The sequence below is a fragment of the Chenopodium album genome, chromosome 3 (assembly GCF_948465745.1).
Source record: "Chenopodium album chromosome 3, dcCheAlbu1.1, whole genome shotgun sequence".
Lineage (NCBI taxonomy): Eukaryota > Viridiplantae > Streptophyta > Magnoliopsida > Caryophyllales > Amaranthaceae > Chenopodium > Chenopodium album.
The window spans coordinates 33,729,548-33,751,123 of NC_137836.1; the positions used below are offsets into that span (position 1 = coordinate 33,729,548).

General features: G+C 35.4%; 1 protein-coding gene and 1 long non-coding RNA gene across 2 annotated transcripts; one reads left to right on the top strand and one right to left on the bottom strand.

The window, feature by feature from the left end:
• Positions 1-9,727: 9,727 nt before the first annotated feature.
• On the top strand, positions 9,728-10,159 carry LOC145624999 (uncharacterized). The gene has a single exon (XM_081678081.1). The coding sequence runs from the start codon at positions 9,728-9,730 to the stop codon at positions 10,157-10,159; it is 432 nt and encodes a 143-aa protein (XP_081534207.1).
• A 2,169-nt stretch (positions 10,160-12,328) lies between these two features.
• Positions 12,329-15,369, bottom strand: LOC145613125 (uncharacterized). The gene is made up of 3 exons (XR_014106872.1): positions 15,223-15,369; positions 13,080-13,177; positions 12,329-12,599 (listed from the first exon to the last, which is right to left on the bottom strand). It is a non-coding gene; the product is annotated as an uncharacterized LOC145613125 (long non-coding RNA).
• Between the last annotated feature and the right edge of the window lie 6,207 nt (positions 15,370-21,576).

Sequence of the window (21,576 nt, forward strand, 5' to 3'; positions counted from 1 at the left end):
TAACCAAGTCAACTAGTCAAGCACTATATTCACAAGTAGTTGGACAAAATTGACGCATGTTAAGGTTCAAGGCAATCTGTAGACACCCATTTGTGTCTCCCCAAAACCAAACCCGGTGATGAGTGCCTTTCACGTCGAATCATAATCGAATGAAACGAAAGTGTGGAAAGGTCTAGTGTTGCGGAAAATTTTATTTCTTTTTCTCTTCTCTCTGTTTTTGAAAACTTTATTTTAAGAAAACAGCCAATCCAGTTTGGTTGGTCCATGATATGGGTCCAATAGTGGTGTAGTTGGATGGGGCTTGCAAAGACCTTTCCAACGATATATTATAAGCCCAATTCCGATGAATATTAAGGAATTTATGGCCAATTTACTAAACTGGGCCCGGTTTGAGCTTTATGTACGGCCCAATGATCTAGGGGAGGGCCTAATATGATTTATCATTCCTAGGACACTATTCCTTTCAATCTCCCACTTGTCCTTCCGGAAAGATGTACTTTTAGGGTATAGCTCTTTTTCTATGTCGCTTAATGCCTCTTCATGAACTATAAGGTAAGATTTATTTGTCATCCTTATTACGTCCAGAAGTGTTTCTCGATTCCGAGTCCCACTGTCAAAAACCAGATTATTTCTAAAATCCATCCGAGCACGGCCATGCATTTTACAGTCTCGCTCTACAAGAGGCCTTGTAAACAACAAAGACATCTTCCCTACTTTTAGTAGGGTGACATTTCCAGTCTTGTAATGTAGCTTCTCTTACTAAGAGGACCTAGCCGCCCGAGTGATGCCGTTATAATCCTCTATTACGGCAGACGATTGAAAATCATCAAAGCGGACTAGTACTCAAACAAGAAAGCTCACAATACTCATGATCAAGGAAAAAGGTTCCGATAGAAATAATGAGAAGTATACTTATGACGATTTTTAATCTCTTAAAGTCTTCTCATAGGTCGGTTTAGTATGGTTTTAAACCAATACCTGTGCAGATGATTCATGACAATCATGTCCTTGTACCGCAAGAAACGGTGCTATAAATCAAACTACACACTAATCTCAACTGGTCATTAATTGTCCATCGTTTAAAATGACCTCGATTAGGGATAATTTTTCGATTATAATATTCAACGTTCACTTAATAGGTGTATCCTTACCAAGACTGGTCTTGATACCCTATTTTGAATATTCCAAGAATCAAATGGACTCATTATTTAATTCTAAACCACAATTAAATAGCAAACGGAGTGATAAAAATTGCATGAAATTTTAAATTACTCCATAACCTGAACGGTTCATCTTATGATAAATGGTTTTTTCCGAATATTGTAAGAGTAACACTCTATATAAAAACATCTATAGAAATCACACCCATATATAATATGCTTGATTTCTATCATGCAATTGTGAATGATGTCGTTCACTTATTGCATAGGTTTAGTTATAACTACTTTGCTAATCTTAGCGTCTTCATTACTGATCATTTTCATAATAAGATCATAAAATTTGAGAGTGCCATGGGTTATATGTGATTTAGGATTTATTTTCCAAGTGATGGCTCCCACTCATTTTCATGATTGAGATCTTCAACTTGAGAACATACAATCGTTAACGTTCAACAACGAACTTTCCATAGAACATCTTCTTTATTATCGCCTTAAAGGCAACAATATTCTCAACATATATTTTAGTACACTTCTTGATGATGCTTTGCTTTGGTTTCACACCAAACGACTCACAATGATTTGGGATACCCTAATCACTTGTGATCCTGGAAATTTAATTTAAATTCCTGCACATTACACATGGATGCACCTCCATGTTACTATTCTCAAGCCACGACTTATTGTTAGCTCGTGCTTATAAACGACTTCCTTGTTAAGGATCTAATCCTTGTTAAGGCTTGTGCTTGCAACATCAATTCTCAAATTGCATTTGTTTCCATAAGTCAAGAACTCATCCTGTTACTTATCCAAGTACTTTGGATGTTCTTGGCCATAATCTAACGATCTATCACATATATTCATGTTGATTGGTACTACATACATACTTCATATGCTCTAAGCAAGTAAGTCCTGCGACGATTCCATATCATAGAGTACATGATGGATTAAGTTGGAGTAATTCTCAATCTTATTCCATCCATGTGACATTTTAGCTCATTCAGTTTCACTGAGTCTTGCTTAAATTGTTCTCTATGTGATACAGTTGAAAGTCTCTTACTAGAGTCTTTCTTGTTTGACTTAGTATTTAGCCTAGCTTATACTTAGTTCAAACATTTACTTAGTTTTATACATAAGGGTCGAAAGTCTTTCAAAGTCCTTCAATTCATGTTTAACATGGTAAATTCCTTTACACGTTCAAACATTTTATTAAGTCTATACAATAGATCTTAATACCCAATATGTACTAAGTATCGTCTTTTTCTTGGTCCATTGTCGAAAATACTTTCAAATCTAAGCATTTAGTATTTGACAGTTATTTCACAATAGAGTTCGTAAACTTTTTGTTGGACCTTTACATAATTTACTTTTTCTCCGACTAAACTTCTTATTCATAAGAGTTTCTATGTTTCTTCATAAGTCAATCCTCTTATTAACTTCATGAGAAAACATGTTCCAATTCCTATATGCAATGCTTCCTTAAATCCCATAATGGATTCCTTGAGCTTGCTTCCAAATCTATCATTATTTAGATTTTTAAAACCCTTAGACTATTTTCATAGTCACTTCCAAAATCCTATTTTAGCAAGGCTGTTTTGGTATCTATTTTGTCATATTTCATAAGTGCAATTTTGCTAGAACAATCACGAAATGACTTTAGCATTCCGATTGGTGAATAAGTTTTTATTAAAATCAACTCCGTGAATTTAATTGTATCCTTTTCAACCAATCTAGCTATGTATACATATACAATTCCACATTTGTTGGTTTTCTCCTTGAAAAATTATTTGCAATCAATGGGTCTTTCACCCTTTATGCAAATTAATCAAGTTTTAAAACATGATTTTCAAACATGGAGTCTATTTCGGATTTTTATCGCCTCTAACCATTATTTGAAATTTGGATTTGTCGTAGCTATTTTACAAGACATTATTCCCGTACTATATAATAGTAAATAGTATGCTTGTAAGTCTTAGGGTTATTTCTAACTTAATAGAAAATTTATAGGATTCAATCCAAGCCTTTGGCGAATTCTATACCTATACGGGGTTATTGCATCAAACACTGAGTTTCAAGGCGCTTCCAAAGCCCTTTGATTTTCTTGATATTACTCCAACTTTTTAGAAGTTTTGTGAGAAATGAATTCTCGTTTAAGGCACTTGTAAAGTCCTTTTGAGTATACTTGATCAAGTATCTCAGTTCTAGTTTGTTGCTAAGCTTGATTGTCATCAAGTTCATTTTCCTTCCACTTATCGTTTTGGAAATGTGTTACTTTCCAGAAAGACACCACTTAGAGCAACAAACACTATGTTCTCAATTGAGTTGTAGAGGTTATGCCCGTGGACTCACTTGCATGCTTACAAAGAGACATGTATATTGTCTTTGGGTAAAAGTTCGTTGTAAAACAAAAAATTAGCTCCCACTGGAGCTATCTTAGCCTTTAATGAGCCATTAAGCTCCCACTCAACCACCTAGCTCTTGCTAAGCCGGTGAGCTCCCACTAAGTCACTTAGCTCCCACTGAGCCAGTGAACTCCCACTGTGGCTAAGAGTTTTAGACATATACTTGAAAATACATTTAGAAGTTATTAATTCTACCCATAACTGAATATGGCGTCCTTTCTTAGCTTCGATATTTTGTTTAGTGTAATATTTGTCCTTTGTGCAAATCTTAAGAACATTATAGGAAGGGATATGATCCATCATTGTTCGAGTCATTTTTAAATGGCATTGAGGTCTCCGTGAAGACACACTATGTTCTTTGTGGAGTTATTTATGAAAATTTCAATTTCATAACTTTCTGATGGTCACGCTTGGCTCAAGCAAATATTGCTCGATCTAATCTAGACTTTTTGATATCTTGCCAAGTCGATTCTGTACTTCATTGAACTCTTGAACTATTCAAGGTCAAGTTTGTTCACATTTGATGAGTATAGTCATATTCTTTCAAATTCTTTGTGAAACTTTGAAGTAAATGAATCCTCTTTTAGCTTTCGGAGTCAATTATCTATACCAAGAACAATAGATTTTTACTTTGTCGATTTTAACAAAGACTTGCTTGTCTTTGAACGATTCCGAATCGATCAACTATCAAGAGCCTAACTAATATAGCCTTGAGTACGTTCTTGTCGATGTAACATTGCTAAAGATGTTCATAATGCAAATCATGCCCATGACTTTGAGCTTTTGCCAGTTTATCATGTTAAGAAAATGTTTGTTTATAATCAAGCATTCTTGACTCATAGTTTAGACATCCATGCCATTCAAATAAATTTACAACTTTTTCTCAGTGCTTTGAATGTTATTCTTTCTAGGTGTAAACGGATCAATTGCTGATTATGAAACACAATAATCATTTATTTGTTCCAGCCTTAGCTTAAAGGTCTTTAAACAAAGCATACGACCTTACAACTGATGTAGCACCACTTGCTTCATTCTAAGCTTGTAAGTCGATAACTTAGCATATCTTTAATAGTTTAAGGTCACTTTCAAAGTGAAACACTCAAGCAATATCCTGTACTTTGTGAAGATAATGAGTTTTTAGGTTAACTTCTATTATTTGGAATACATTATGTCCAACCATCCTTTCGGACTTTGTTATAAAAGTTATTTATGAGAATTGTATTTTAGAAATGCTTTACTTTTCTTTGAGAACCATTCTCAAAGATTTCCATTACCAATCATGGAAAACAATATAGTTTGATTTGGAATTCTACAAATATAAGTGCAAAGTATAACCATTTATCAAGTAAATAACATAATAAGTTTGAAAATTAAAAGGTATCCATGCAAATTTTCAATCTTATTAAACGCTTGTCCACGCAATAAATTTGTCCCCATTTGGCGAGAATAAGTCGATTCCAAGATCCAAAGAAACAAAGAGTGGTTAAGCATGCTTTGGCTTGTCTTAACACTCAATCTCCTAAGGTAAGCAACGCTTTGCTAATGGCTCCAAGCCACTCTTGGTTGAATAAATCGTCGCATCTAATGCTCTCTCAACAATTTATTCACTTTGCCACGACATGTTAGGACTCCATCACTCATATCGTTGAGCACAACCAAAACCAACTTGCATACCCGGTATGCCTTATTAGTCTAGGGAGTAGTAGTGATGCCTCGCTTTGGCGTAGCCCACCACTACTCTCAATAGGTCGATAAGTGTTGTTTTGGACTGGCAATTTTACTCAATACTTAGGGACCTAGGGTTTCTATGTTGGTTGATTTAAGTGAACTTAATTAATCATCACAACATTCGAAATACTAAACATGAATCTAACATATGATTCATATATAAATAATCATGAATATGTAAAGCATAAGCATTTTAATGCATATTGGCAACTAGCATGACCCCTTGAATTCTTCAAGTCTTCAAAAGGTCTTCTTTTGCAACTTCATGGCTTTGTCTTCCAAGAGCCTCCATCTTCAAGACTTGACCATAATTATGCAATACTAGTATCTACGATTAGGACTAATCTAAATATTAAGGCACAAAAAAACTCAACGGTACGCAGACCGTATTTAGAAAAATACAGCACGGATCGTAGTTCGTATTTTCTATCCTAATCAGGCCCCACTAGTTGCCATTGTATAAAACCTGTAAGAGAATATACATTTCATTCATCCATTCACTATTTGTGAATGGCCCACGCATTTTACAACAATTAACAAGTAACAATGCATAAACACGCGATAACTAATCTAGGTGGTTAATCCAATTAACACGCCTAATTAAAACTAGTCAAAGTTGTTTTAACTGATTATGTAAATAAGGGCAATTAATATTTGAAGCTCCCACTAAATGCCGCATCCACCTTAATTAATCCAATTAATTAAGCCGGTAAAACCCAATTATTTGCCAAATTTTTTTTTTGCAAATGTCGCTCTTTAAAACCGAGACCTAGCCTCCAAAATTTATTAAAAAATTAAAACCAAAATAGATTAAATTAATAAAATAATTAAATCGGCAAAATAAGACAAATTTTACGTAGTCCAAAATATCCAAGTGCCTAGCACTAAGATTTGGAGTGCTCGTAACTCGCACACAACTCGCACGATATAATTGCACCACATTGCTTCACAAGCAATGTCTACCCATATTCCCCTTAATGATGTACCAAGCTAAGCACAAAAAACAACCCTAAAAAAAGCTCAAATGCAAACCCTAGGCGGCTTACCTACGGCAAGCCACAAGGCTGCCATGTTGCGCCAAGGGCTGCACATGCAGCAGTCACCACGCGCATGTGCACCACTTCGAGGTGCCTAGCAGCCTCGGCAGCCCCATGTGGGTTGCGTGAGCAACCTGGCTGGCCGATAGCATGCTTGGGGCTCTTAGGCCTCGATTTAGTGCTCAAGCTTCGGGAAAAATCTTGATTTTGTGTGACATTTTTTATCAATTACTAAATTAATTTTAGAATCAATTAATTTTGAGGAAAAATGAAAATTATAACATGTCCAACTTAAATAAATTCATTCAAGTGCATAAAACCAAAATTATTCCAAGAACCATTCTTTAATAAAGTTGGTTTAACTTTACTCACTATTAATTTAATCAATTTAAATTAATCTTGCGATTTTGTCAAAATAAAAGGGAGTTGAAAAAATGAACATAAGTTCAATAAAGATTCCAAATTTAATACTTGTGAATCCTTAAAAAATTATATCTTCCAATATGAAGATAAACAAATTTCTATCACAAGTTTCAAACTTTATGATTCCAATCAACTAAAAAATGATTAAATCAACAAAGTTCAACAAAAATTTATGGAATTTAGTAACTCAAAGTTTCAATCACTTAACATAATTAAAGATTGAATCTTTAGTACTTGGAAGCCTCAAATAACAACAATTTTACACTTAATGCAATTAATTTGCAATTATGTGAAAAATAGAACCAAGCTTTTAAACACAAATTACCACCAAGTAATCATGCCTAAAGAGGTTTAAAATTGCATATAAAATATGTATTGAACCAATTACATAACCACCATAAATATGCAATTAATTTTCAAGGTTAGAAAGACTTAAAATTTTTTGTAAAAACGAAAAACCACTCGAAAAGTGCATTTCTGGTCGTTTTTTGGCTTTTCCAGAACGCCTTTTCCTCCCAAAATTCACTATTTTTGGGTCAATATCTGGGTTCGGAAGCTGAAGTCAGCTCTAATGCGAGGTTAAAATGGATAAAACGAGCTACTAATCTAATTAGCAACTTAAAACCAAAAAAATTAAGCCATAAAAAAACCTTGAAAAATAATATGATTTTAAAAATAAACGAGCGAGGCTCCGATACCGCTGTTGGGGTTTGGAAAGTCCGACTCACCGCCAAAACAAACCTAAAAACAAGACCGCACTCGCAATAAATAAAACCATAAACATAATTAAATTAGACACAAGATTAAGATAAAACGATTACCTTTTGGAGCGTGCTTCACCCGACCGAATGGGCTCTTACTTGAAATCTAGATCCTAAAACACGAAGCCACCAACGTTGTTCCACCCGCACCAACGAATACCTACAAGGTCCAATGTCTTGGGGTTAGCAAGACCCGACCAATAAACCCGAGTAATTGAGTTCAAAGGCTTTGACTAAATGTGATACATTTTCCAACTCTTGAGTTCAAGAGTTTTCATTTACTTGTGATCCCCTTTCCAACTCTTACTCAAGCAAAGAATCCTCAAGCCATGCTTTGGCTATTTATAAGGAAAGCTACCTTGTGAATTCCACTCATCTTTCAATGTGGGACTTTTCACGAAAATATCCCACATGGAAAGATTGATGAATTCAACCCTTAGTTAAATAAACTAAGGAACAAGTAACAAGTGTCACATGGTTAGGTGAGGACCACTTTTCCACTTGGTCCCAAAGACAACTCGCATGTATTGTGAGCTAACCATGTGTCACCCAACGTTGAGCCCCAAGTTGGGTTCGGTTGGGCCACTTTCTTTTGGCCCGTGTCCATAACCCGTCACCCGGGTCCATGGCCCCCTTGCCACATGGCTGCCACCATGGCACGCTGCTAACGTGGCACTTTGCCACATGGCGCGCTGCCAACGTGGCGTGCTGCCACATAGCACGTTGCCACTTGGTGGCTGCCAACGTTGTTGCTGCCACTTGGTGACTGCCAACGTGGTTGCTGCCACATGGCGTGCTGCCATGTGTGTTGCCACGTGGCATGCTCCTATTTGGCGTGCTTCCTTTGTTTTTGCGTGGCTAGGGTTTTTGCTAGTTACTTGAAGCATTTTCCCGTCTCGCCAATTCCTAAATTTTGGCTCGACATTTGAGATTCTCTGACGCTCGATTTCGACGCTCGAATTTCCAACGTCTAAATAAATATTACTCTGTCGACTCATTAATTCCTTCCGAATGAATTCGTCGCTTCAGTCCGTTGACTGCTTGGGTGTGACCCAAAAGGTTCAGTCAAGGTTAAGTTGTAATATTAATTATGCATTAATATTACTGATTGAAAGCGGCCTCCATCTAGGCATTCTGATCACTTGACCTTACTGAATATATTAGCTTTCTAATAATTCTGAACCCACTATCAGAATAATACACTTGTTCGAAGGACAGTATTTCTTTCACCTGCCACTCCATAAGGCCCAACAATGGGCTTCTTTCTTTTGTTCAATCCAACACCCTTTTGTGTGACCTTATAGGATCCATTCTATTGAGATTTGGACTATTTGACTAGCCCAAAGATCATTAATCACGTCTAGCAACAGACAAAGACAAAAAAACGAACTTAATTATCTCCATAATTTGATTCATTATATATCTAGTAATTGCACTTGATGAAGACATAAATCCTTCAACGTAATGGTAACTCGCTACCATGGTTGTGTATGGAAGATTTTAACTGTATCTTGAGTCACAAAGAAAAGCTTGGAGGAAATATTACTAGCCAGAGAACAATTGATGGATTCAATAAAAGTCTTGATAGATGCAGGTTGAGGGACATCCACTTAGAGGGCTATTTATTTACCTAGTCAAACAATAGGGAAGGCGAAAACAACATTCAAGAATGACTGGACCAAGCTCTAGTGTCTGATCAATGGTTTAATTTTTTTCCATGCTCAAAGGTGGAGCACCTTCCAAGAAGGAAATCTGACCATGTGCCTATAAAAATCACTGTCCACGCGCAAATTATTATGAGTAACAGCTAAAAAAGAAGAAGTAGAGGTTTCCAATTTGTAAAAGAATGGCTCAAGGATGATGAATGTGGCAATATCGTGAATAATTCGTGGAGCTTAGAGTCTGACTTTGAAGTTATTCGAAAAATCAGCAATTGCGCTACTAAGCTGCGCTTTTGGAGGAAGCTCTCGTGCTTGCAATTTCTCAGATGAATTGGCAGAAAGAATAGATCAAATGAAGGATTTAATGGCCTCTCCCCCTTCAAGTGAAACAGTGAAGGAGATGAGCGATATTGATGAAATAGATGAATTGGAACGTCGTGAAGAAGAAAATTAGGCATAAAGAAGCAGACAATCTTGGCTTTGAGATGGCGATAAAAACACAGCTTTTTCCACAATAAAGCTAAACAATGCCGTAGTCAAAACACTACTTAGGGGGTAATGGATGAAGATGGTACATGGTATAAAGATGAACAGGAGGCAGAGGTAATTTTTCTAGATTGTTTTAAAAGTCTCTTTACTTCGAACGGAGAAAGAGAGATGGAGCATGTACTTGAGAAAGTAGATAGCAGGGTAATTCATAAGATGAATGTCAACCTCTCTATAAATTTAACAGGTGAAGAAGTTCATATAGCATTGAAGCAAATGCATCCAACTAAGTCTTTGGGACCTCATGGAATGTCAGCTATCTTCTACAAGAAGTATTGGCAAATTGTTGGAGGCGATGTTATCTCCTATGCACTGGACATTCTGAATAATGGAGCTTCAGTTTGTGATATAAATCATACCTATGTTGTTTTGATACCGAAGAAAAAGGAATGCAAAACAACTCGAGACTGCCGGCCTTTAAACCATTTGAAATGTGGTGTATAAACTTGTCTCGATGGATATTTTGAGTCGCCGTAAACCTGTGCTTCCAAATGTAATTAGTGAGTCACAAAGGGCTTTTGTCCCAGGAAGGTTTATTACGGATAATGTGCTTGTGGCTTACGAGCTTTTTCACTATATGAAGAAGAAAAAGACGGGTGCTAAAGGTTACATGGCTCTTAAACTTAACATGAGCAAAGCTTACGATTGTGTTGAGGGGTCTTTCATAGAAGGAATGATGCTTAAATTGGGTTTCAATGCAAGTTTTGTTGAGCTAGTCATGAGATGTGTGTCTTCGGTTCAATATTCTATCCTATTCAATGGCTTCCCTTATATGAGTTTTCCCCTAGTAGAGGGCCGGGATCCGTCAGGGAGTCCCTATCTCTCCCTTTCTGTTCTAATTTTTGTCAGGGGCTGTCGACTTTGCTTAGTGATGCGGAAAAGAAGAAGGTTATCCATAGAGTCAAAATGAGCAGGAATGTTTCTCCCATATCCCACCTATTCTTCTCAGATGATAGCTTGCTCTTCACTAGAGCAAGTGATGAGGAAGCAAAGGTTGTATTAGAGAGCCTAACCTCTTATGAAATTGCATCGGGTCAAAAAATAAATTTGGAAAAATCAAAAGTCTCGTTTAGCCGGAATGTGAGTGCTAATTTGCAGAATAATCTTTAATTGAAGATGAATTTCATGGCTGTTACCGAGCACGAAAGATATCTTGGGTTACCAACTGCTAGCGAAATTTATTCGTAACTGGCAAAATTGACTTTTTGTAACTGGCATTGTTGGTTGCGAATGCCACCGTTACAACTAGTGAAATTTATTCGTAACTGGCTAATGATAGTTACAAATAATGTACTATTTGTAACTGGCTTAACCTAACGCCAGTTACAAAAAGTCTTTTTTCCAAGTTAGAAAGCATACTATTCGTAACTAACATTAAGTTACGCCGGTTACAATTAGGGTATTATTAGTAACTGGCAAATCTTAACGCAGGTTACGAATATTTTTTATTTTTTAAAAAAAAAATTATATTAGTAACTAGCATTAGATTACGCCAGTTACTAATAAATAAATAAATATGTTTTTTATAAATATTTGATTCGAATACAAGAATGGTAGTATATCCTACCAAACGATCTGTTGTCAAATGGGTTACAATCTGTTACAATTCAACCAACAAAACACGTACTCCGAATACTTCCATATAATTTAAATTTGATCACCCACAACATACAATACAAACACTCCAAATAATTCCACACAACTTGAATTCATCCACAATTATACAATACAACAAAATTAACAATACTTTGAAAAAAACAATAAAACTTGAATAAAAAAAATCATTGATTTATAATTTAGCAATGTAATAAAAATAACCAATAAGCTAAATAAAAATTGATGTATAGAAATGTGTTATATTGTTTTATTGAGCTGTAAATGCGATTAATCATAACATCGATTAACAAGGTAGTTAGTTTTTCAAAAAAAAATAAGTCTAAAAAACTTAGCCCATTGTTTTCTAATCTCATCCAATTCTACATCTGCAAATATAAAAACAATACATGTCTATTATACTTTATAAAATAAAACATCAACCAAAACTCGTATAAATCATTTTAGCTTGTAAAGAAGAGGTAAATTCATAACTAACCTCTTTCAAATAATTCTTGCAATCGCTATGGGAAGATACTATCTCATACATATATCTCATTACATAATAAGCACATTCGGTACCACCATATTGTTGAGCACACTAATTCTAATTATCATAGTACAATAATTTAATTAATTAAAGGAAATTTTGACTTTTACCACCAAAACTTCTAAAATATATATTTTACCACCAAAAAAATTTCTAAAAATTGTTTTTTACCACCAAACGTCAAGAAAACCGTTACATCTAACGGTTTAAAAAAAATTCCTTCGAATTTTGTGCGCAAAAGATGTTTTTCATAGGTTTAGGGGAGGCACTTTGGCCCTACGGGTCCAATTTGAGGTCAAAATTGACAAAAAAAAATGATCGAAAATGTCTCGTTTTGTGTGTTCACGCTAATCGAGGTTTTTTAAACACGCAAAACGAGGCATTTCCGATCATTTTTTGTTAATTCTGACCTCAAATTGGACCCATAGGGCTAAAGTGCCCCCTAAAACCCCCAAAGAGCCTATGTTTGACACGAAAATCGAAGAACTTAGAAAATTCACAACTTTTAGTTTTTTATTTGGTGGTAGAATAAAAGTTTTAGAAGTTTTGGTGGTAAAAAACATTTTTTTGATTTTTTTTGGTGGTAAAAGTCAAAAAATCCTTAACTAAATAGTACTTTTATTACTAAAAGAATGAAAAAGCAAGAATTAGACGCTTACCTTCATTCTTATGTGTAGTAATTGTGGCTTACTCATTTTGAAAGCATTTGCTTTGAGGTGTGACCTATATACATTGTAAGGCCTAAAAAAAATCATAAAAAGCATCAGATTAAACGAATGAAAATAACTTTTAATTACATGCATATGAGTACGTAGTCTATTTAACTAGGAATGTTGAGTACTATAGTAATGATTTGAATATATAGATTATTGGTCAATATGCCACAAGGCCTACTTCTTAGTAACTCATGGAAAGAAGATGAAAACTATCCAACTGTTAAGTAGGGTCTTATTGTCAAGTTATGTCATATCCATAGTTATGAGAGGTAGGGACAATGTGACTACTAATTCCGAATTCCGAACAAAGGGATTATATCATGAGCTATAAGAATCAAATAGTTGACATGAGTTAAAAAATAGTCACTTTTAAAAAATAGTCACTTAGTAATTATAAAGAGATGAGTTAAATCCTTCCCTTATTTATTAATCTCCTTTACACCCTTTCTAAAGAAAATAACTACTTTGTCTAACAAAGAGATTAGTTTAAAACAAAATATGTTACCTTGCGGATACGTTCATAATCATAGAGTCGTGCAGTGCATAGGCACTTGCTCCAGCAACAATCAATTTGGGTCTGAATAATGTGTCACTTTTCTCCATCTGCAATGGAGTTCCTAATCAAATGAGCTTAATAACAGCCATATTAATTAAGCTACATGCTTTTAGATTAAGGTATTAGTTGGTAAAAATAAGTAATTAACACAACAGGTCAACAACAAATAATTGCTTGAATCAAGCTTATACAAGTCAAAGGTGCAAATATAATAAATTACAAATTTACTTCTCTTAACAGAAATGTCAATTGAAAGCAACAAAAACTATGCATTTCTTTAATGCTTAGTAGTTTAGATTGAGCATCCACTCATCCAAAGGATGAACTTTCTAAAACCATATATTACATTGAAATTGAATGAGAAAAAAAAATTAACCATAGAAGGTCAAATTGGGGTATTCGGTTCTCAGTTCTAGAAAATAGGTGCATGGTTGCTCAATTTCAAGCTACTTTTGAAGAAAAAGCTAATTATGCTTAAAAGAAAGGGAAAAAATCGTAATTTTGGTAAGATTCCTTAGATATATATATTATTTTTTTCAATATATATAAACAGTGCTTTCATCCAATCAGTACGGCATTGTCTCAAAAAATATAGACACGGCAGATATCTTCTTGGTGTCTGTTCGCAACATAATAATAGAAGTTACAAGCTTAATTACCAAAATATTGCTTAGCAAATAATTAATTAACTGATAGGATGCATGCCACAAAGTGTTCACACATGTCATTTAACACAACATCCCAATATTAAAAAATTATAAAATTGGCAGAATTTACCACTGATCAAACTAAATAACAACTATTTATGTCCTTCTAATTTTTATTTTCTTTTTAACACAAGGCTTAGATATTATAAAAATTGTGTATGCACTTGTACTAGTATCGCTTGGGGATTAAAATCGAGCTAACTCAAAGCTTCAATCTAATTGTCAAAAAGAAAATAATTGTCAATCGTATTGTAATTTTCTTTTTAACACAAGGCTTAGATATCTAAGAAGTTAGCTCGATTAGATCAAATAGCTAACTCAAAGCTTATTCAATCTAATTGTCAATTATTAATAATTTTCTATGCTTGTTTTAATTGTAGAAAATGTTTTTTTTTTCAATAACAATGCTTTAATAAAAGAAATTAGAGCATGTTCTTTTCCCCAATTGCTAACTTATCTGAATTACTAGGATGTAGATGAGCTTTTCTAAGCTTATAAGAACTATTGAAGTCATGATTTGAACTTGGGAAATCCTTAGCTAATACGAACTTAATCAACTTATCTAAACATATGTATACTTATTTTTCTTGAAACTTAATATTTGAGATGAAAAGGAATTGCCTAAAACACTCAAAAAAATTTTAAACTTGTGTATCAGTTAGCAGGTTGATCCTTACATCTAATATCCTAATTCACAAGTTATGAAATAAATCAGTAAAACCAATCAATCCCCCCCCCCCCCCCCCCCAAAAAAAAAGGCAACGCCGTACAACAATCATATATTAGAAGAATAGCCTATGTCGTAGATAGATATACGCAAAAAGATATTAACTATCTAATAATCAACAATGCGATGAAATAAGACCTGGTATCCATGTGAAAGATGTCCACTATGGAAGATCAAGAGCCATGATTCTATCGCGAGGCTTCAAAAGAGCAATATAAATTAACATATCCATACATGTAAAAAAGCTTCCATGAGTATAGTAATAAGCAAAACCCAGATAATTTGACTCAGAAATCAATAAATTACTCTTAATTATAAAGTACTATCAATTGATAGTAAAAATGCCATCAGGAGAAACCCCATTTTCACACTATCGGCAGTAAAACCACCAATTGTTATCTATTTTATAATTAATTTCAATTATTATTGTTTATAATAATCTTGTAATTTGGAAAAAAAAAAAAAAAAAAAAAAAGAACAATCAAAGGCAACAACAAATCCATCGAAAATCAGTACATACTTCTGCTAATCCAAAAACCTAATTCATATAATCCACAAAACTCAATTATACTACATACCCATCAAAACCCCCCAATAATAAGCAAGAAAACATTGTTATATAATATATAATAGAATCCTAATTTGAAAAATTACATACCTTAAAACCTTGATATGGAACCACTAAAGCTGAACCCATATTCAAAAATTTCAAACGGAATGGAGTGAGTTGGAGGGAAGGAGAAACTGTAAGAGGAAGGAGCACGGAGGAGTTTTTCACAAGAAAGCTAAGCGTAAGGACTATGATCGAAAGTGAAAACCAAAGAAAAAAAGTTTTAAGTCTTTTGTTTGTATTTCAATGAGAAATTGATTCCTTACTTTAAAAAAAATTAAAAATAAATTATTTTCTTAATATTTGTAACTGACGTTTGTAAGCTAGTTACAAATTATTTAGTCAAAGTTTCTTTGACTTAATACTTATAACTGGCGTTCGTAAGCTGGTTACAAACTTTTTAGTCAAAGTTTTTTTAACTTAATATTTGTAACTGACATTTATCTAGTAAGTTACTAATAAAACTTCAAACAATGATAAAGCACATATTAGTAACTGACATTTACTACGCCGGTTACTAATGTCATGAAATTTGTAACTGACATTATCTTAGTCGGTTACTATTGATGCTTTCGTAACTAGCATAATATACGCCAGTTACTAATACGGCGTTACAAATAGCATTTTTTCTACTAGTGGCTATTGGTAGGTCTAAGAATGTTGTTTTCCAATTTATTCAAAATCGGGTATGGAAAAACATTAAGGGGTGGAAAGAAAGATTATACTTGTCAAAGGCCGGCAAAGAGGTGTTTTAAAAATAGTAGTGCAAGAAATCCCGTCTTACGCAATGCAATGTTCTAAGCTCCCGGAAAGTGTGATCAATAATATGAACTCTCTTTGTAGGAATTTCTAGTGGGGTTAAAAGAACAATGAAAGGAAACTCGCTTTGATCATTTGGAGTAATCTGAATAAACCAAAAGATAGGGGAGGTGTCAGTATGCGTGCCTTAGGATCTTTCGACTTAGCTTTATGATAAATTATTTATGAGAGAGAATAGCTTGAATTGTATTGATGATCTTGGCTAATATTTATAGCCTACATAAGATAACCAACACAATATAAACTCTATCATATAAACTTCCATAAATCTATCTTTGAATATCACTAAGATATATTATTATCCTAAATATAATATCATAAGATATATATGGAAAATATATCACAATAATATATTTTCCTATATTCCTAACACCCTCCCGCAATCGTAACGGCAGTAACACGAACGTTATGATTGGAAATTCGCACTTTGTTGAAGTCGATCAAGTTGCACCTCTCTATTGATGTCACCTTCAATTTTTTTTTTTATTTAAAAAAAAAAACGAACTTTTGCTACCACGGCCCTTTGCTGGTGTCCATGGTCTTTTGTCACGACCCTTTGCTGGTGTCCGTGGTCTTTTGTCACGGCCCTTTGCTGGTGTCCGTAATCTTCTTTGATACCATGAAGAATTAGAAAGATAATTGCCTGTGTTCTCATTAATCACCTTGGGAAATATATAGCAAATACAAGTCCTAGTCCTAGTATAACAAGATAACTTAGGATCTTAGGAAATTAACTAAAATAGAATATGGAAATATTATCATATCAAACTAAATATTCTATCATATCTCAATACCCCCCCTCAAGTTGGAAATATCAACGATTATATGTATCATTGATAAATTATTTATGAGAGAGAATAGCTTGAATTGTATTGATGATCTTGGCTAATATTTATAGCCTACATAAGATAACCAACACAATATAAACTCTATCATATAAACTTCCATAAATCTATCTTTGAATATCACTAAGATATATTATTATCCTAAATATAATATCATAAGATATATATGGAAAATATATCACAATAATATATTTTCCTATATTCCTAACACTTTACTTGCTAAGCAATTCTGGAGAATTCTTGCTTATCCTAATTCTCTTGTTGCAAAGGTTCTCAAGGAAAATATTTCTTGAGAACTGATATTTAGAGTTCCAAGGTGCCTCCTAACGCGAGTTACACATGGAGATCGATTATGTCTACAAAAAAGTTGGTTCAATCGGGTTCCATAAGGTATTGAGGAAGTGGGAAACAAATTAGTTTCTGGTGGGATTCTTGGATTAATAATCTTCCCGATGGGAAGCTTTTTTATGATCCACCTAATGATGCACCCTCAAAGACCTGCCTCTTCCACTGGTTAGATCATGAGGAGGGCAAATAGAACATCGATGCTCTTAACACTCACTGACTGAACTAGAAGTTTATGTTATATACAAGTTAAAAGTCTCTGAGAGTGAACAAGAGGACCTGCTAGCTTGGTAGTATACAAAAAATGGGAAATTCTTTGTTAAGAGTGCGTACCACTATGAACTTCAAAGAAGAAACACTGATCTTGAACTCCCAAACTTATATGGGATGAAGAAATTTTTGAGGAAAATCTAGAAAGCAAATGTGCCACTAAAAATTAAAAACTTGGTGTTGAGAGCAGCTCGAAACGACATCCCAACTAGGGACATTTTAAAAAATCGTGATGTGAGGATAACTTGTGTCCTAGATGTAGGGAGCATATTGAGACTATTAGTCATATAGCATTATTCTGTAAAGATACTAGGTTGCTTTGGCGCTTGTCTCCTCTCAGATTAAACATGTCGGAGGAGCACACAACTCTTCGAGACTGGTGTGAAAAGTTCATCAATACCTGTGGTGGTGAGCGCCCATGGGAGTTAGCAATGATGTTAATTTGGAAAAATTGGATACAACATAACCTGTGGGTCTTTGAGAAAAAACAAGGAGACCCTATTAGATCCTGTGAACGTGGCATGAGTCTTTTGGGTGAATATGAAGTAGCACCGCAGCGTGAAACTCCATAGCAACAAGCTTTTTATGGTGCAACCTTGCAGCTCTGGTCTCCCCCTCCTTTGGGTGTGAATAAACTAAACATGGATAAAAAAAAAAAAAAAAAAAACTCTAAATACTGAGCTTCTCTCTCTAGGATTCTAGAGCCACGCTACTCTTTATTACACTGCCACGATTCCTCTTTCACCGCCAATCACCGCCAAAACCAAAATCTCCACAGCCACCGCCAATTTTTTTACTTTCGGACTCCGGCAGCGATGTCACCAATTTCAGATTCCGAAGGCACTTTCAATTCCAATCGGAAATCACAAGCTCCGTTTAAGTTTAACAATAATTTAGTGGTTGGAAAATTCGTTGATGCTCGCAAGTTCTCTGCGCCACGAATCCAACAGTGGGTTACGAACCAATGGTTGAAATTTGGAACTATTTCTGTTGCAATGGTTGAGGATTGTTTTATCTTTAACTGTAGTGATGAGCGGGATAAGCTCGCCTTAATTTTTCAGGGGACAGCTGCTTATCAGGCAGCCCTCATTGTCTTCAAGCCATGGAATCTAGCCGTTTCTATTAAGGACATCAAGTTTGATCAAGCAACCTTGTGGGTTCGATTGGATGAATTACCTTTAAACCTTTATGAGGTGAGTTCTATTAAATTTGTTCTTGAAAAATTAGGAAGAATTATTTGCTTTGAAGTGTTTTCCCCTTTTGCTGGCACTATCTGCTCCATTAGAGCAAAACTGATTATTCCACTTTCAAAGTCCCTGCCTCCTGGCTTCTTCCTTGAAACTTTGGGATCTGACCCCAAGTGGATTAAATTTAAGTTTGAAAATGTGTTTATTTTCTGTTCCTCTTGCGGGAAGATTGGCCATAAGAAAAATAAGTGCAGAGCATCCTCAGGAATGATTAATGCCTCACTCAATCATTTTAGCTCTTTCTTTGATGTTACAATCGCCTCGGCTCCTGCTCTCTCAAACAGAAACATCGGCCTTAAAAGAACTGAGAAATTTAGATCTTCCAATCTTATCCTACCCAACATTTTTTTGATTTTTTTAAACCACAACCATGAACGGAAGGATATTGCTGGGTTTTCAAATCATAATTCCTCCCCAGTTACGGTACTTAAGAAGAAACGAAGACTTGATTTCACAGTGGACAATCCACATGATGCAAAGAGACAAAACACCCAGATACCTTTCCCAGTTGCCTGCTCTGAGCAATCGAGTTTCATACTAGACTCTTCATCAGGCACTTTTGAACTTCATCCGACCCGGAAACAGAAAGTGAAGTGGACTCAATTGAACCGTCGTCTGATGAGTCGGTTTCAGTGGTTCCAATGGAGTGTTCCCCGGCGCAAACTCTGCCACAATCTTTTTCTTCCTTGGTTATTACAGTTGCTCCGTCTCCCAAAAGCTCGAGCTGTTCTCGGTTTAAGAAGACTAGGGGCAAGTTCAAAGTCTGCTCTGGTCTTAAGCTGCGTAAAAGTGATGGGAAAATGTGGGAGTGGGTCAAGCACCATGGTTCTAGGAAGAGAGCTGGAGATGCAATCAATCCTCTTTCTGATGAGCAGCAGCGACAGATAGGAGATACTGGTAATCTTCCGTGTTTTTTACCATTTAAGAAGCGTAAAGGGATTTTGGGCTTCCCTTTTAAGGTTTCTTCTGAGGGATCGGTGGCCTCCCGGACTGGGTCACCAAAATTTAGATGAAAATGGCAGTTTGGAATTGTAGGGGCTTGGGACAAGCGGACTCCCCTGAAATTCCGTATGTTTCGTCTATAGTCCGCTCTCATAGTATAGATATAATGTGTCTTATGGAAACTATGCTTCCTGTTGATATAGTTATGCAAAAGCTAGCATCTTTGTCGTTTTTAGGTTGTAATGGCATAGATGCCGTTGGTCTTAGTCGGGGTATGTTTATATGTTGGTTTACCCCATTGGGTTTGGTTCCTGTTTATAGTTCTCAGAATGTTTTTCTCTGGAAATTGGTGCAAGGAGATGAAATAAAACATGTGATGTTTGTGTATGGATCGCCTCAAATTTCTAATCGTTTAGAGGTTTGGCACTTGATTAGTAGTATTTTGGAAACTCTTCCGAAAGTAATCATTATGGGTGACTTTAATCAAGTGGAATACCTTTCTGATAAATTAGGAGGCAATTGCTTTATTCCAGGTCGAGCGGATTTTATTGATTGGCGTATGGGTTTGGATTTGATAGATGTCCCATTCTCCGGTCCTCGGTATACCTGGACCAATAACAGAACTGATTCCGACCCTATTTTTTAGCGCTTAGATAGAGCCTATGGTACTTCTCCTGGTTTACTGACTACCCGGACACCAAAGTTATTAATCAACCCATTTTGTTCTCAGATCATGCTGCTATTATCTTGTCAGATTCTGCTGATATAGATCATGTCAAGCGTCCTTACAGGGTTGAAAATTGGTGTTTATCTGCCTCGGCGATTAAAGATATTGTTGCTTCCGTTTTCTCCCTGTTTTTTCCAGGGTCCCCTATGTTCGTCTTGAGTCGTAAGCTTTCTGTTACTTGAGAGAGTTTGCTTGCCTAGTGTGTTTCTCACAAAAAAGCCTGGGGGATCAATTGGAAACAGCTTGTCTTGGAGGTTCAACAAGCTTCACAGTCTCTGTCTTCCCCTTTGGATCGGTGTCTTTTTCTCACTAATAAAAATGAAAAGGTAGCTCAGGCTCAGGCTGCTTTTTTATTTTGGCAACAAAGAGCCAAAGTAAAGTGGGATGCCTTAGGAGATTCACATTCTCTCCTTTTGTTTTCTTCTGTACAAGCTAGAAAAAGGCAGAATAAGATTTATGGGTTACGGGATTCTTCTGGTGTTTGGCACCGAGATTATGATCACATTGCTTCTATGTCTTTGGAATTATATAAAGAACTCTATTCAGGCAATGGTGATACAATTTCAATGGATTCGGAGTGGTGGGATAATTTACAGTTTCCTTCTCTCTCTTCAGACCAACAGGCTTCTCTTATGATTCCTTTTTCTGACGATGAGATTTGAGCGGCAATTTTCAGTATTGATGACAACAAAACTCCTGGTCCAGATGGTTTTCCATCGGCCTTTTTCAAGTTACATTGGGATTCTGTTGGTGCTTCGGTGGTTTCCGCGGTTCAATATTTTTTTGCTCATGGTTATTTGTTGAAAGATTGGAACCGCACCTTCCTAGCTATACTACCAAAGGTAGATGATCCTGAATTCATTTCCCAATTTCGTCCAATAGGCCTATGGAATGTGGTTTACAAGTGTATTGCAAAGTGTCTCACTGGGCGACTTCGGTTGGTTCTTCCTAGTTTAGTGGCAGATTTTCAGAATGCTTTTGTTCCGGGACGCCTTCTTTCGGATAACGCCTTAATTGCTCATGAGATTCTTACCTATATGAATAATTCCAAGGCTAAGAAGAGATTTTTTGCGGCCATCAAATTAGACATGAATAAGGCATATGATAGAGTAAGTTGGGATTTCCTTTTTCGGCTGCTTCAAGCATACGGGTTTCCTCCATATTGGATTCATATTATTCGTCAATGTGTTTCCACGGTTTCTTATCA